Source organism: Lingula anatina, chromosome 10 (assembly GCF_051362555.1).
Source record: "Lingula anatina isolate TDL-2025a chromosome 10, LinAna3.0, whole genome shotgun sequence".
NCBI classification, from domain to species: domain Eukaryota; kingdom Metazoa; phylum Brachiopoda; class Lingulata; order Lingulida; family Lingulidae; genus Lingula; species Lingula anatina.
Genome location: NC_141776.1, coordinates 5,001,367 through 5,018,120, shown reverse-complemented (window position 1 = coordinate 5,018,120; position 16,754 = coordinate 5,001,367). Strand labels below are relative to the sequence as shown.

The window sequence follows — 16,754 nt, the reverse complement described above, 5'->3', positions numbered from 1 at the left end:
CGCATTGGGAGCTAATTAGCATATTTGAAACATGCTTCTATCATGCTGCTAATCTACTGCATTAATGCTCCTCCTCTGTACAACCCTATGTAATTTTTTAAGTAGAATTGCAGTAGGGTATGCTGCATTTCTACTGCAAATATGCTCCACACCACTACTGCGTTAATGCTTCTTTGCTACTTCGATACTGCTGCATTTTCGTGCGGGAAATCATGTTGATTGTTTTAATATGACCACAAAACACAATATTTAATTCTTTTAAACCCCACATTTGTATATACATTTACTGGGAAAGCAGCTGATGAATTATATTTACAAACTGTGTTATTCAAACTCTTGTTGATTGTATGGCCAGTATTTTCTTCCATTCAATTCAAATGTCTGCTTATATATTTATCCTATTTTTTCAGCCAGCCTTGCTTTCATACATTTTATTCAGTACCTTTTGACCGATTCTGTATCTCACACTGGCAACATGCCTAATCACTGGATTAAAAAACACCCCAGTTACAAGTATAATGTGGAGCTGGGAAATTCTCCAATAACATGCTGACAGAGAGCGAATATTCACCAGATGAGATTTAAAACTCTAGGTGGAAAAGAAGAGAAGAAACATATGATAAGAAAAAGCATGTATGAAGAAAAGACACAAATACCTGATGGTAACAGCTATGTTATTTTATTGCATGTTTGAGTACATAATCCCACATGGGCAGTTGCAGCTTTGTATTATAAACAATATTTTAAACAATATCCCGCCTATTGCCTATTTTTATAATATAAAAATCTCCTTACTAAACTGGAGAATACATAATTTTGAAAACAATATCAACTGTTTCATTGCTTCCAACTTGATGTGCAATTGACGTGCAAGTACTTTTCATCAAATTTTTTCTATAATTTTATACGCAATTAAAATATACAAATAAAATTTGACAGCAGTACTCACTTGACTGTTTTGTTAATACATTGTTTCACATTTTATAAAATGCTTGGAATAAATTTAATATTAAAAACAGCATGTGTTATGTTTTTTATCCATCATGATTAGGCATCCATTTTATGTAGAGTCCACATGTATTTTAAACATAATTAGTAAAAAAAAATACATATTAAATAAATAAATAAGTAAGAAAATAAATAAATACATTTGGAACATGGTTTCATATATGATACATGTGTAATACTATACATTTGTTGCTTTGGTAGTAAACAAAGTTAGTCAACTTCGGTTGTTTTTCTTTGGGTCATTTCCTAAGGTATCTTGTTGTCTTAACACAGACTAGAATGCAATACAATTTTGGTTTTCCTTTGGCTGTATGCACACAAAATGGAAATGTTTTTTCCTGAGAATTATTATTTTAACAGGCTCCCTGAAAGTTTCAGAAAAGAACTTTAGTTTTAAGTCCAGACATGACAAACCCTGCAGCAGAAATGGCACCAGTTTACAAAATGTTAGAAGATTAATAAGATTTAAAAAAATAACAACTACTAACTAAAATATACCCTTGCTTGTCTATGGCTGACTTCTCATACCTAGATCAATCTAACAGGATCGATCCATCTCCAAGTTCTTGCTAAACTGCTTTCAGCTTAAGCGGCTTGGATGTTTTACACACCTACTAAATCTGCTAAACAATACTTAATTACTCCTTAACAGCTTCAGTAGGCATGACAGACAGCTAAGCCACTTAAGTTGATTACAATTTAGCGATAATCCTCCTGGAGATAGATTGATCCACAGTTAGTACGATAGGTCTGGGAATGATTCCTGTGTCCCAGGTGGAAAAAAAAACTGCAGTCAGTAGTGTCTATACATCAGCATACTTCACACCAGGGAACACACAGAGCATCTCAAACAGCAGATTAGCTGCCAGTAAGGCTGTATTGCCTGTTGTATCATAAGGTGGTGACACCTAGAGAAGAAAGAAGGAAGTTTCAGTTACAATTAACTTGCCTGATCAAGGGGAGATGGGGTACAGCAGACCACAAGTCCCCTCCAAGCTTCTCCCACGTACATCAAATGAAGCAGAATGAACCACTGATAATCCTTGTGACCTCCCATTACAATTACCTTGTCTGCAGTAACTACTTAATATATGTCCAGCACAGCAGTTAAGGGATTGAAACATTACCCCCCCCCCCCTCCCCCCCCGCTAAACACACACACACACACAATCAATCACACGCACACATGTAACTGCAGCATCTGGGATCAGCAAGTGTTTTGTTAATACAGGTAGCACATTTCATGACGTATTTACACATTAAATCCCTGTCATCTGGATATCCCCCCACGAGATCTCACCTCTACTAAGTCTCCCCCCACAACGTTTAGACCCCGGCAACCACGTATGATTTCCAGTGCCTGGATTGGGGTCAAACCTGCTATCTCTGGGGTGCCTGAAATATAATATAATATAATATAATATAATATAATATAATATAATATAATATAATATAATATATTGTGTTGTGTAGGTGCAATGATTGCACCAGCAGTACTAGAAGCACAACTAGCACAATCTCAGTCTCTCAACTTATAATCTGCATAAGTGAGAAGTAGTCCACATGACCTGCTAGCATTTTCTGTGCTGAATTTGGCAGACATTTGAAAGAAGTGAGACAGGCAGGACCTCAGCTTAGGAGACCTTAGAAGAGAGCAAAAAAGTAAGCATGTGACATTTATGATATTGTTTTAAAGTAATGTTATTCACACTTTATTGTTAGATTAAAAGTGTACAATGTACATGTTTCAAATTAGAGAATGTACTGTAGTTGCTACTAGTGTTTGGTCTCACAATAGTGTTAGCAATATCACATGTAACTGTATAGTAACACACAAATTTGGTTTGATGAGACTGTTTTATGAGATATTTATTATTTATTTATTATTGTTATTTATTTTCCTTTTAGTTTCACAGTTATTTGTTGATTCAAGAAAGAATAAAGAATACAGTACAACCAGGCAGCATTCTCTCTTGTTACCTGTCTGTCTTCATTGGTTATTTAAACTTATGTCATTTATCACAAAATGGCTCTCCCTAACTGACAGGCTATTTGCCTCTTTTTCCCCTAGATCTCTCTGAGTCTCTCTCATTTATTTCTCTCTCTCTCTGCCTCACTACTTTAATTTCTCTCTTTATCTCTCTCTGCCCCTCTCTTTCTCTCTCTTTTTTTTGCTCTCTCTCCTTTATCTCTCTCTTTTTTTGTTCCTTTCTCTCTCTCTCTCTCTCTCTTTTTGTTCTTCTCTCTCTCTCTCTCTCTCTCTCTCACCTGTCCCAGGAGCAAAGGCAGGGTCAATGCCATCAATATCAAAACTGATGTAGACAGGGCCATCCCCCATCATCTCCCTCACCTCCTCCATGAGAGGGGCGAGTGACTTGTGCCAACACTCATGTGCCTGGACTATTCGGAAACCCTAGAACATAAAATATTCTTTATATATACAGGGAATAATGCCTCAAGTTATAAATGGACAGCATTATTTGAAATTCTAATGCTACATTTTTTATTGGAAAAATATTTACATTTACACTAATATGAAAGGTTTTATGCACTGGATGCTAAATGTTTGCATTTTTCCTTCTCAAGTTTGAATGAATAATTATAATCAAATATTCATCAACTGGATTTACCAACTAAGAAACTAATGTTTTTTTTTTTTTTTTTTCACTTGAACAAATATAAAATCATTTAATAACACATTTTTAATATTATGACAATCTTTAATTATAAGAATGAATAATTATCAAAGGCAACAAAAGCATTTTCTGCATAATAAAAAGCAGGCAGCAGATGAAATTAAGAAGGGAACAACATGTATTGAAAACCTTATGGCCAGTTTCAAAAAAATAACTTTTATATACCTAAAAAATGTTGTGTGTCATCTATAAGGTCAAAAATTAAGTCGTCCACTAAAATAATTTTAAAAAAGTACCAATTAGTCTAAACATAAGTCAGAATTTCTTTCTTTTTAGAATACAGTGTTATTATTTTATTTAACATTTCAATTTAATATACATATACTTTTGTTTTTTTTTTTTTAGTCTTAAGTTCTTTTCTGAAACTAGCCCAAGGCAATGTAAAGGTAAGACACCAATTTCAATCAAAAGGAAGAAATCTGTAAAGCGGTGTTTTTTCTACAGAGAATAGCACTGACAATGAAACAAACAGAAGACAAAAGAGAACAAATAGATGATAAAAGGTTACAATAAGGCTTCGTTCACATGCAATGTCTATTTTCTAAATTCTTTTTTCTATTCGCGCTATCTTATGATCATGGTCTGTGCCCTGAATATCCCGCCACGTAATTACTGGCAGCGCGAGCCAGTTACTTATAGTAACTTATAGTAACTGGCTCGCGCTGCCAGTAATTACGCGGCGGGATATTCAGGGCACAGACCGTGATCATAAGACATGCCGCAAATAGAAAATAGAATTTAGAAAATAGACATTGCATGTGAACGAAGCCTAAATCTTTTAGTGGTCCCCTCTTTTAGTGACACCCAGGGCAATTGCTGTACCTGCCTAAGCTAAAGCATATAGTATGATTTGGAAAAATGTGTAATGAAGACGGGTGTAATGAAGTCAAACACTGGGAAACGAGCACAACACACAAAACTACAACTACAACAAAAGAGATTCTGCACTGTCTTTGGTGTATTTTTTGAAGACACATTTGGATTTTTCTAATATTTTTTCCTTTTTATATTATTATTTTTTCTCACTGTACCATTTCTAACCGTGTTTCTGATCAAACTATTTGATTTTTTCATTTCACTAATTTTTTTCATAAGCATTTGTATTTGGAACACGCAACCAGGACCATGGACATGGGGATTTTCGGGGTGTTTGGGGGAAAAGCACCACCATTTTGGTCAAAATGTTCCAGGGGCTGAATCAAAATTTAATCCAGGTTTTATCCCATGTCTCAAGGTGGTTCAGCTTAAGGGATAAAAAGATTCACTTTTTCAGAGAAAGATGTACTCCCTTCGCCATTTGAAAATGCTGCATGTATGCAAACGTGGCTACAGGTCTAGGAATGCTACTGATACAGTAACAAAGAGGCAAGCAATGCACACTCTATCTATTTTCAACAGTGGCAAAAAAATATAAAAGATATTAAAATATATTTAAAATATTACATTTTAGGAAATGAAAGTCTGTTCTGTTGTAGTTTTTTTTGAAAGAACACCAAAAATTCTAATTTGTGTGTTGTTAAAAAAAGTGCAATTGCGGTTAGCCAATTGTAAAGTCAACTTAAATCATCCATGGACAAGCAATTTTGCCACCTTTTTCCTTGCATATGAATAATCCTTGGCCCCAAACCCTGATCCTCGTAAACCGATCTGTACAACTCTTTTTGTGTCGAGACAACCCTCCTCGCAGGCTAAATAAAACGGTGACCCATGGAAAATAGGGGCCCCCATCATGCCTTCTTCTGTATCATCGTGAGCGTCAATGTGTATAAGTCCCACGGGCCCATGTTTCCCCTGGAAGTTTGACAGTTATACTAAGCAGTCACAGTGTTAGGACTCTTCGCTTTTTCTATAGAAGTTCACATACATTGTTCTGGAAAACAAAAAATCTGACTTTCTGAGGTGTGATTACAAAGGGGTTGAAATCTAAATCAAGATTCAAAGAGAAATTTTTAGAATCTACATTTAATTTTACGCTGTGGAGGGTCTGCTAGTTGAAAGGCACTGTGAAACTTTGTATACTATTTTAGCCCCCCCCCCCCCCCCCCCGATATATCAGATGGTAGGTCGAACCCATATCACCCCGCTCTGAAGGCTGCAGACACTAACTACAAGGTCATCCATTTGGTTAAAAAATATCAATTTTAATAAATAAATAAATAAATTAATTAATAAATAAATAAAGGATATTATGAGATGGGGTCCATACGAACATTAAAAGTTTTAGTCAAAACTTTCTAAAGTTTATAAAATAATATGCCTAGTTTTATAATTATGCCCATCCAGTTAATGGCAAGACAGATATATTGCCAAGACTGTTCCACTTAGCTATTTAGCTGTGCAACAACATCAAGGTAATGCAGTGGCAATGACATGCCCGAATTTTGTTCAAGATGTCAAAAAATTATTGAACATTGTCAAGTATAAAGTATGTGTTATATGCTAAAGCACACTGAAGGTGGCTTGGAGATACATGGACCAACATGAACCAAAAATGACAGACAGACTGAAAGGAATATAGACAAATACAGAAGGACAGACTGACAAATGCAGTGATGGGTGGAATGAAGGGAAGGAACTTATCTTACACATGCAATGAAAAAACACTGCGTATGGGTCACTAAAAGAAAAAAAAAACATACAATCATGAATGATAATATAAATCATCACTTGAATTAAAGAAAAAATGCATTCCTTAATTTTTTTCATAATTCTAGCAGAAGCCAGCACACAATAACAGTTTGGGGAAATGCCTTTAGCTTTTGAAATGTGCTGCCAGCAGGGATTCTAAACAGCTAGGACCTACTCATCAGCAGACTCATTCGAAGACTATAAAACCACCTCTTTTTTCCCCCATTCATAATCCTCCATTGCATATCCCGTCCCTCGTAACCCAATCTGTACAACTCTCTTATAATCCAGGCACCCCTCCACCGCCGCGTGTCTGAAAGGAGCCCCGTGGTTGACAGGTGCTCCCAGCAGCCCCTCATTGGTGTCAGCGTGAGCGTCAATATGAACCAAACCAACTGGGCCATACTTTTCCTGGACCATACAAAATTATTTTTAGTTAACTGTAAAGTAGTAAAAAACACACAATTGTTTTTTCTTTATCTTATTTGTATTTGTCTGCATTTCTGATTTCTTTTTTGTGTTTTGTCCACATAGGTCATGGCTCAAGGTTTTTCTACTGGAAAAAAGTGGCTGGTTAACCTAGGCTCAATCCACCAATCAAATGAGGCGAAACAAATGATTAGTCTATGAAGTACCATAAAATCAAAAACATAAAAGTAATCTAAAAATAAAATATTAAATAAAATCACACAAAATGAAATAATGACCATTTGTCAATTCATAAATACAAACAACATAAGTGACTGAATAAACATACAACATGTGCCCTACAGCTTTATATTTTGCACTAGCCAGAGGTGACCGGGAAGTGTTTTATTGTGTTTGCACTTTTTATTAATTATATAAGATCTCAGTCAGAGAGTTCAAACCAGCAGATACTCATGCAAGCATGCAGCAGGCCACAACCGCTACTGGATCATTCACACCTGAATGCATATAAAAAGCGATTCAAACAAACAAAAAAAAGCAGAAAAGTCACAAACAAAACACCTGTTGTTTTGACCAATCAAAACTCTTCAATGAATGCCCAGTACCACGAAGGCCAATTTGGACAACTTGGGTTCCTTTCAAGCACCCGTCCTCTACGGCTCGTCGGAAAGTAGATCCGTGGTAAACAGGCGCCCCTAACATAGACTCCCCCGTGTCAGAGTGGGCGTCAATGTGAACCAATCCGACAGGGCCATATTTCTCCTGGACATAAAAACGGTACACTGCTATATACTATGACTCCAAAAACACAGACCCCGTCAAGACAAAATGGCAATAAGAAGTTATCAAAAAAAAAAAAAAAAAAAAAAATAGAAGAACTGGATCTAGCTGAAGTTGTAGCTCTTTCTTTTCCTCCTGCAAAAATGTGTATCCTGTATATTTCATCAAAAATTGTGAAAAACTTCCTGAGATTGCATGTCCTACAGGAAATAAACATGGCAATGCCCATGAAAATACAGATGTGTGGAACAGGCAACATGGGTAGGTTGGATACATGTATATGATGGTGAACACAGAAAACAACTATGTAGTACATAATTAGATTTTGCAAATATTTTTTTTTTATTCCCTTGGAAGTACCTCTGCTGGCATACACTGAATCTTATATCACATGCAGTAAAGCTAAAGCTTTAGAATTCAACTATAATGGTACGCTGTAGCAACATGTGGTAGCTCTATCCATAGGCAGTAGGCGTCAGCAGTAGCTGTAGAATCGGCAGTATGCGATGGAGTTATATAGTAACATGCAGGTAAGTTAGCAGTATGCATGCAGCAGTACTAGTTTGTGTTCAACACACTTGGCTTTCCCGTATCTTCTCTGTCTGTCTGGTGGATAGTAGAAGTATGCAAAAATGCAAAAATGCAGAGAAGTGCAGGGCTTTTAAGCAGGGTGCCAACAGGTATAACTATTCACCATAAAAAAATTAATTACAGGTAACACTACGTACTCACATCACTAAATACAAACACTACATTTCCATATGCAGAACAGTACACCACAGACGGATGGATGGATGGATAAAATGAAATGGATACATAAAATGGGTGTTACAGATAGGTAGGTACATATAATGGATGCATAGCATGATATGGGATACAAAGAATTGGTAGTATATCAATCATGGTAAAATTAGATACACTCTGGTATGAAGGGTAAAAAGCATAAAATGGACAGAGAGAATAGGTAGCATGGATACATATGACATTAACATAAAATGAAATGGATACACAGTTAGAATGGATATCATGTGTTGGATATATACCAAGTATAGGTATGTGATGGATAATGGATGGATAGCATGGATATCACAGACTGGATACTAGGTACACATGATGGATACACAGAATGAACTGGGTATAATTACAAAACAACTGACCAAGAGACTGGGTTGTTACGCACTCTGAAAATAAAAATGAATGATCATATTCCTTAGTTCAGCACCTTGCTCTCTTCAAACTTGTAATCTTGTAACGTTCCGCACGTGCCGCGCAGGCCAATCTGCACCACGCGCTTGCAGTCCAGACATCCGTCATCTGCTGCTCGTTTGAAAGGAGTACCATGCGCAATAGGAGCACCTAGCATTGCTTCTTGCGTGTCTGCATGTGCATCCACGTGTATCAAGCCAACGGGGCCATGCTTTTCCTGTATACAGTAATTACTCACTAGATTTGAACTGCCTAAATTGATTATGATATCTATCCCTTTTTTATATTTTCATAGTTACAAATCACTGTATACAATAAAAGTAATAAATGAATAAAATAGTAAAAGAAGGTAATTATATTAACAGACCCTAATTTTTTTCTCTAATGGAGTCCTGTTTAGAAATTCAAGTGATTATCTTGTAAGTGAAATTTCTAGTAATTTTTTAGTACTTTATAAATGCTGTATTTTACGGGACTAATGTATTAATTCTCCAAATTTTATTTTTGAAAATTCTAGAGATAAATCATTACTTTATAGATAATGAACTTTATACAGTTTTAGCAAAATATTTGAAAACTTAACTGATAATCTTATACATGTATATAAATGCTGTGTATAACAAATCTTTATTTTTCAAATAAATATTTAAAAATGCTATAAATGGGTTCTCCTACCTTGACAGCTTGCAGTATAGGCCATGTTATGGTGTGATCTCCTCCCACTGCCAAAGTCTTACAGCCAGTGCTCATCAACTTTGTGAATCCATCTTTTATATTCTTACAAGCCTCTGGTAAGTTGTAGATATTCATCCAGACATCTCCAACATCTGCCACTTGTATTGAATCAAAGGGCTGAGCTCCTGATGGTATAATAATAATAATAATAATAATAATAATAATAATAATAATGCAATTCAAAAAGCCTACTGTTTGTCTCAACTGAGTTATCAGTACTGTAAAAAGCATCAATTTTAACTAAATATGATCACATTTTTTCTTTTAATTACTTAATGAGAAAACTGACCAAATGAAATTTCAAATCCTTATTATGAACAGTAATCACTCCAAAAAGGTTTATTACAGTGAAGACTATGTTAATTTCACATACCAGTGGCATTGTTCACATGTCTGATAATACAGGATTCTGACCGGATCTGGCGTGGTCCAAATCTGGTCCCAGACCGATTTGATGTCCCTGCATCCAGAGGCACCCCAACAAAACACACATCCAAACCTTAGGACATAAATAAATAAATTTGCCCTTACTATTTAAATCTAAGGTGTTTCTTACTACCGGTAGCTGACTAACTAAATATGATAAATAATAAACTGTAAAATGAATATGATTATATTTTGATTAAAATATACTTTACTTAAAAACTTAAAAAGTATATTATATAACAGGTAAAATTACTTGCTGAAATTCTGCTTTGATTTTAATTTTAAAAATCCTAATATCATAAGTATAATACAGACAGTTCACATTTTAGTTCAATAATATACTAGTAAACTTGGAGTTTTGATTTTCAACATTTGATTTGCATTCCACAAAGTGTACAGCCGTAGCGCAGTCTTTATACGATCTGAACTATGGCGAGACACATTAATCTTAGTATTTGCACTTCGTATGTTTCTAGAACACAATTACCATTAGCATACCTGCACAAAGAACTACATAAAACAATTTAAATCATACTAGTTAGTAAACGTATTCAGACCGAACACAGTACAGTACCTTCGGAGGTTTCCTGTACGGGCAAACGCATCATCGACGCAATGCCCGCTGGCCGAGCTAAATCATTACCAGAGAGAGGAGCATTGAATTTTCTAAAACACTGTGCACTTCCCTGGAAAGTTCGCGATTGTTGCACTTGCAAAGTTACAACTTGCGCGAACTTCTTCAACAGCTGAAGACGAGACATTGCGGTCTGTTGCAAGCTGGTGTTGGTCACATGACTGTCACATGCAAGATAAGCTACAAGACTCTTTAATTGATTATAATAATAGTGTTGTTATGTTGTTATGCCTGAGAGTAATATTTACGATAAATCAATATTTCATATGAATTAACGAACTGAAACTGATGCAGAAGTAATCTTGTACTTGGCATGTCTTGTTGTTATGACAACGGCTGTAAAATGGCGGCCACAGTAGGACCAAACACTATGACGGTGAGTTATTTATGCTAATTATGCGCTTAATTGACTATTGACAGAGATTTCATGGTAATCTTTCCTAAACAGAAGTGATGCATTCCCAAGCGAATATGTTTAACCGACCAAAGGCTGTAATATATTGTTTTATCAGCGCGTAAACTGCACTGTACTTAGAAAATCAAGTTGTAAATTTATTTATATATGCACTTGGGTTTGTTAAGCCTTCGTACTCAGCTTTACTCTGTACTTTATTAACTTAGTGGGTCCTGGACATGCAATAAAATTGCAAATGGGTTATGCTTGTGCTCAGCTGTATACTTATGCCTTGCCCTTGGTGCTCTCAAATATCGGTACCGATCGATCTGTTGACGTGTATTATGCTTAAGCCATACATGTCAGACCATTTACTGGTAACCTCCATTTATGTTGCTCCTGATTATGTGTGTTTAATATACATATATTTTCCTTCCGTTTGCAAGCTACTCTCTTTTTCTTTGATTCTCTACATAGAAAAACTTTTAATTTCAATTACAGCATGTGCCTTTGCTGATGTCAAACCAACCAGAGCCGAAAAGCAAGCAGCTTCTTAGGCGACCTAGACCAAAGCCAAAACCAGTAGAAGTAGTGGAAGATACGCCGAGATCAGAACGATCAAGTCTTCACATAGAGGAAGAATATGCCAGATTGTCCCCAGTGCCAAGCGTAGTGCCAAGTCTCGCCTCCCCAGCACCTTCAGAATACTACCCCTCTTCTGGAAAAAGTGGGTCAAGGTCAAAGACAAAATCTAGGTCAAGGTCATCAAGACTTTTAGCTAGTTCGTATAGAACCCACCCACAGACACCACATTTTGTAAGTCAGGATAGGCGATATATCCTTGACAGTCGTGAGGCATCGACGGCCCAACATTCCATAGTTCAGGGGCGGTCGCTGGTAAAGCCGTATAAGCCTAGAGGGCCTGACGCTCTGCCAGCTAGGGCACCAAAAAGGCACCCAGCCTTACAATATGACTCTAATTTATTTGTGGACTTCAGTAACGATGAAAGATACACGCAGCCACCGGAGTTTACTTTGCAACATTTCCTTATTCACATGTCCGAGGTTGAGAAAATTCCTATGGATGAAGTGAAAGAGACAATGTATTCCAGACATAATTATAAGAGGTTGACTAAACTGCTCATGGAGAAGCTGAATCCAAGACAGACCCAGATTAACACTGTGAGAGTAGAACCTCCAGGTAGGGCAAGGTCTTTTAACAACTTTCAAATTGTGTAAAAAGAAAAAATCTGTAACCCCCAACCCCTAAACCTTCCTGTGAACCAATGTTTATGTATGATAAGGTAGAAGATAGGTATTTACAGCTGTTCATGTTTATGTCTATTTATTTAATTGAGTATGATTGTTGTAGTTTAAACTAGGAATTTATTTGTGAATTTTCCCATTTTTCTTCTCTTTCCCCCCCCCCCCCTTCTCTCTCTAAGGAAAAGAAAAAGAACAGTTAAATGTATGAAATAGCAAGTGACATAGCATTTAATAAACTGCAAGATTATCAGGTTCATTATTACAGTGCTTTTTGTTTATTTTTTTAAAAATTCATTATTTATTTATTACATATTTATTATTTAATTCTTTTTCAGAATCAGACTTACCAGAACCAACCCCGCGAGTCCCCCAAAGACAGCTCCTCCTGGAAATGGCATCTATAATCAAAGAACAGATGAAATCCCTGCTGAATACTAATGTGAAAACGGTGATAAAACCACTGAAGAAGTACACCCCTGGCACTGGTGTGGAGGGGAACGGACCACACACGGAGATATTGTTGTATGAAGATGATTCTGAAGTCAGGAAGAGCAGGGAGAGGGAGTTTAAACTGTAAGAAAACTGTTATTTTGTTTATCGATTTATAACCTTATTTCAATAATGTAGATTGTATAACTGATAATTAGAGTACAAAAACATTTTCTTTTTGAATATATCTGAACTCTAATGACTTTTTGTATATTATAAAATATAGAATTATTGTTATAATTGATATAATTATTATTCTTAATAATTGAATTAGTTATATTTAAAATTTGAGCATAGTAAATGATTATGTATTTGACAATGCTTTTTTAATTTACTCTTATCTGCTTATATTAACACTGTTACATTTAACACTTGAGTCAATATTCAGCATTTTATGTATATATATTTGTATAAAACTTGATATGTAATAATTTATCTAATAATCAGAGACACAGAGCTGCCAGCAAGAGACGCCATCTTCCACGCGGGAGTAACCAGATACTTCCAGGGAACAGGGAGGAGTAGATCTCCATTTTGTAAGTATTTTAGAGTGTGTTTGTGTGTGTGTGTGTGTGTGTGTGTGAGAGAGAGAGAGAGAGAGAGAGAGAGAGAGAGCAGTGTGCGTGTGCATACTACATACGTAAATGGCAGTATGCCCCTCTGTATATGCTGGTATGCATGCACTTCTATAAATATTGTATTTAATATACACATTTTATTTACTATTATTATTATCATATATACTAATGTTACTTTTTATTTTTACATTGTGCCCTGTTTCTTATGGAAGAAATTAGAACAAGATTTATTATTTAAAATTTCAGCTCAGTTTGATGAAGGTTTTATAACCCCCTCTGAGTTAGCCATATTAGACTGCCTGATGAATGGTGGGACATCTCTCAGTCTAAAGGTGGGTTTATGTTCTTGTTTGTTATTTGCTACATGTACCATTTTTGACGGCATGATGTTTCAGATGGTTGCTCCGTATTTCTACTAAGTTTTGATCTTTATTTTGGGGGGGGGAGGGTGTTTGTGTTAGTGTTAATAGAGCCTTGAGAGAAGTTTTTGAGTGATGAATCTGTTAAGTTCTACCAAGTGTTTTTTTTTTCCTCGTATAATCATAAATTTTGCCAAAGGGCCTTCAATTGCATCATGTTTTCAAAGCAATTATTACAAGAATGAAAAAGGAACAAATGAGAATATATTGAAATTTTGACCCCAAAAATCATTTTTTAAATTTATCTTATCAATAATAAAAAATAATAATATAAACTCATATATTTCAGGCTCACTTCATTTCCCAGCTTCCAGACCTTGGACCCCTGCTGACTACTGTCACTTACCTCAATCTGTCTTTTAATGACCTAAGGGTAGGTGCATTGTTTCCTTGTTTTCATTAATTTTTATCACACTAAACAAATTGAATGTAATAGTACACCCAAAACCATGAAGAACATTACAAAATTATAGATGACCAATTGTTGGCATACAGAATACCTTTTAGTATATAAGCTGTCTCAACCTTTAAGAATGGGGGCCAAGATAATCACAAAATTAATGATTATATTTAGTAATTCAAAGGAATGGGAAAATTTTGAAAACTGAGTTACTGAGCTACATCCTTTGCATTTTTTTTGTCTGGGATGCATCTTTGTTATAAACCTTCAATGACTTTAACTAGGAAGCATAATGCTCCACCAAGTAGTGATATTGTTACATGAAGGCAGAGGTCTGTTAAAACTATATATTTGAAGCTTCTGAGATGCAATATGCCATTGAATCATGTAGGGATTACTGTATCTGTGTATTTTAGTCTCTTATTTATTGATGTAGTTACAGTACATGTTTGTAAATCCTAAAAAATAAGACTTAATAAATAACAAAGATATAATACTTATAATTATTTTACATTTTATATCTCTCTTTCAGGTGTTCCCAGTCGAGATTTTTGATCTGAAGCAACTGGAGACCCTGAAACTTCGAAACAATCCAATCACGGAAATCCCACCAGATATCTGTAAACTAACAAAACTTAAAGTGCTTGTTATCTCCTTCAACTTACTGTCTCAAGTGCCTTTAAGGTGAGACTGCCACTCATTCATCTTTGCTGTGCCATGGATCTCTCTCTCTCTCTCTCTCTCTCTCTCTCTCTCTCTCTCTCTCTCTCTCTCTCTCTCTCTCTCTCTCTCTCTCTGTGCATATAGATGTGTTTATGCGTGTGTGTTTGCGGAATTTTGTGTACCTCATCCAATAATAATAATAATGATGATGATAAGTATTATGATAATAATTTATTTACATATATATTTAGAGTCTAAAATTCATAAAAATTTGTTGTAGAGAATTTACAAATAAAAATACAAAGTTAAAAGGATTATGTTATGGTATTCAAAGTAAAGAGGAAAATGTTCAGTTATATTGTTCTGTAAGTAAAAATGTTCAAACATATTAAAAAAAAAATTAAGTCTTTTCTATTTTTTTATGTATTTATTTATTTGCACAAGAGCATTTTACCACAATCATTTCCAATTAATTATCTTTAATATAATGGTAGAAGCAGGTGGTAATACCTCATGGTCACGATTACTGTGTGTGCTCTATTCCAGTCTGTTCAGCCTGTCTGGCCTCTACCATCTGGACATATCCTACAACAGACTCAGCTTTGTACCCAATGAGATCAGGAGGTTAAAGTAAGTGCAGGACTGTTGCTTTTTTTTACTGTACATTAGTGTGATCACTGCCCATGTGATGTAGATTTTAAATTTAGGTTAAAATAAAGAAAGAGAAAGTAATAACATCGGTAAAAAATCAGCAATTAAGAAAATGAAGAAACAGAAAATAAAAATTCAGTTTCTTCATAAACAGTTTACTTTTTGGTCAGCTTTATACAAGAGAAAAAATAAGGCTTTTTCATGGTATTGTGTCTGTATTTCACAACCTGTTTCATGGCACTGTGTCTATATTCCACAAACCTGTTTCATAGAATTTTGTCTATATTCTAGATACCATTTTCTTGGAATTGTGTCTATATTTCACAACCTGTCTCACAGAATTGCGTCTTTATTGTAGAAATTTGCGGGAGTTGATGGTGGAGGGCAACCAGTTGGCAGCTATGCCCAGTGGCGCCCTCAAGCTGAAAAACCTGAAACATCTCACAGTGCGGAATAATTTCATGCATCCGCTGTTTTGGAAGGAAAACACCAGGAACCAGCCTCAGGTAAGGGGGAGTGTATCTTATTTTAACTATTGTTTATTTACTTATTTATTTATTTTTGTGCAATTTCAGATGTGTTGATAAATTTAGAGAGGGTGGGTACAGTAATGTTTGAAAATATACATAACCAAGGTATTCTAATTCAGAAACTTCTTCAAAATAAACCTTCTCTTTCATGTTCATTTTCAGAGACTGACCGACCTTGCCTGCCTGGCGTTCATGAATGCGGGGCTCCACCGTCGTGCCTACCACCTCACGGAGACCGTGGCGCGACTTCTCCAGCCCACGGGCCAGTGTGACTGCTGTAACGGGCCCCTTTACGGCCCGGGTCTCCGACTCATCCGTCCAGCGAGCAAGATCTTCGGGATTAAGAACTTGCCGTTTTTGTTCGTGTCTTGTTCGCCATATTGCGCCAACATGTTCTTGAAGAGCACGGATTCGATTAGTGAATTGATTTACGGTAGTGATCAGGAACAAGAGGAATCCTGAATCCGGCATGATTTGAAAAAAGGGAAAAGTAAATGTAAAAATCTCGACAAAATCAAGACAGATTTCTAAACGAATGCAACTAAAAATCAGATTGACGCTGCTGAGACGCATCTTGTCGATGAAAATATAAGCTAAAGACTTTCAATTTTTTAACCTGCTGGCGGGTTCGTCTATTTCGTGATGCATAATGTAAATGTCATTTTATTAAAAAGAGAGAAAAATTGTTGAACAAGTGTTGTTTTTCATATTCATCTATGAAACGAATGTCATCAATTGGAAAATATTTCGAGTTATTTTGAGGAACTGTTTCGGACTATGGGAAAGATATGCAGAGAATCAAGTGAATTGCAATGAAATAAT

The 16,754-nt window shown here is 35.7% G+C and overlaps 2 protein-coding genes across 6 annotated transcripts; one reads left to right on the top strand and one right to left on the bottom strand.

Moving 5' to 3' along the window:
- Window positions 1–660: 660 nt before the first annotated feature.
- LOC106167048 (agmatinase, mitochondrial) lies at window positions 661–10,716 on the bottom strand. 3 transcript variants are annotated; one of them, XM_086996993.1, is made up of 7 exons: window positions 10,483–10,716; window positions 9,856–9,981; window positions 9,423–9,607; window positions 5,295–5,495; window positions 3,277–3,421; window positions 2,309–2,403; window positions 661–1,916 (listed from the first exon to the last, which is right to left on the bottom strand). In XM_086996993.1, the coding sequence occupies exons 1-7, from the start codon at window positions 10,667–10,669 to the stop codon at window positions 1,812–1,814; spliced, it is 1,044 nt and encodes a 347-aa protein (XP_086853119.1). In that variant the 5' UTR covers window positions 10,670–10,716; the 3' UTR covers window positions 661–1,811. The 3 variants fall into 3 exon arrangements, with proteins under 3 accessions (XP_086853119.1, XP_013401191.2, XP_086853120.1); XM_013545737.2 differs by lacking the exon at window positions 5,295–5,495 and adding an exon at window positions 8,764–8,964 and having other exon boundaries at window positions 10,483–10,715; XM_086996994.1 differs by lacking the exon at window positions 5,295–5,495 and having other exon boundaries at window positions 10,483–10,715.
- Window positions 2,566–16,617, top strand: LOC106166916 (leucine-rich repeat-containing protein 63). 3 transcript variants are annotated; one of them, XM_086996992.1, is made up of 10 exons: window positions 2,566–2,670; window positions 11,438–12,137; window positions 12,538–12,775; window positions 13,139–13,227; window positions 13,516–13,601; window positions 13,978–14,061; window positions 14,621–14,772; window positions 15,298–15,381; window positions 15,761–15,908; window positions 16,095–16,617. In XM_086996992.1, exons 2-10 carry the CDS (start codon window positions 11,453–11,455, stop codon window positions 16,392–16,394), a joined length of 1,866 nt encoding a protein of 621 aa, XP_086853118.1. In that variant the 5' UTR covers window positions 2,566–2,670; window positions 11,438–11,452; the 3' UTR covers window positions 16,395–16,617. The 3 variants fall into 3 exon arrangements, with proteins under 3 accessions (XP_086853118.1, XP_086853117.1, XP_086853116.1); XM_086996991.1 differs by lacking the exon at window positions 2,566–2,670 and adding an exon at window positions 7,875–8,071; XM_086996990.1 differs by lacking the exon at window positions 2,566–2,670 and adding an exon at window positions 10,779–10,918.
- Window positions 16,618–16,754: the final 137 nt, after the last annotated feature.

Bases quoted from the DNA above. Each gene is read 5' to 3' on its own strand.
- LOC106167048 (XM_086996993.1), bottom strand. From the start codon at position 10,669: ATGTCTCGTCTTCAGCTGTTGAAGAAGTTCGCGCAAGTTGTAACTTTG. The intron at 5,496-9,422 runs GTAGGAGAACCC...TCAAACTTCCAG, and splicing joins CTATACTGCAAGCTGTCAAG to GGGAAACATGGGCCCGTGGG. The intron at 3,422-5,294 runs GTGGCAAAATTG...TTTATGTTCTAG, and splicing joins ATTCATATGCAAGGAAAAAG to GGTTTCCGAATAGTCCAGGC.
- LOC106166916 (XM_086996990.1), top strand. From the start codon at position 10,856: ATGTCTTGTTGTTATGACAACGGCTGTAAAATGGCGGCCACAGTAGGA. The intron at 13,602-13,977 runs GTGGGTTTATGT...CATATATTTCAG, and splicing joins GGACATCTCTCAGTCTAAAG to GCTCACTTCATTTCCCAGCT. The intron at 14,062-14,620 runs GTAGGTGCATTG...TCTCTCTTTCAG, and splicing joins TGTCTTTTAATGACCTAAGG to GTGTTCCCAGTCGAGATTTT.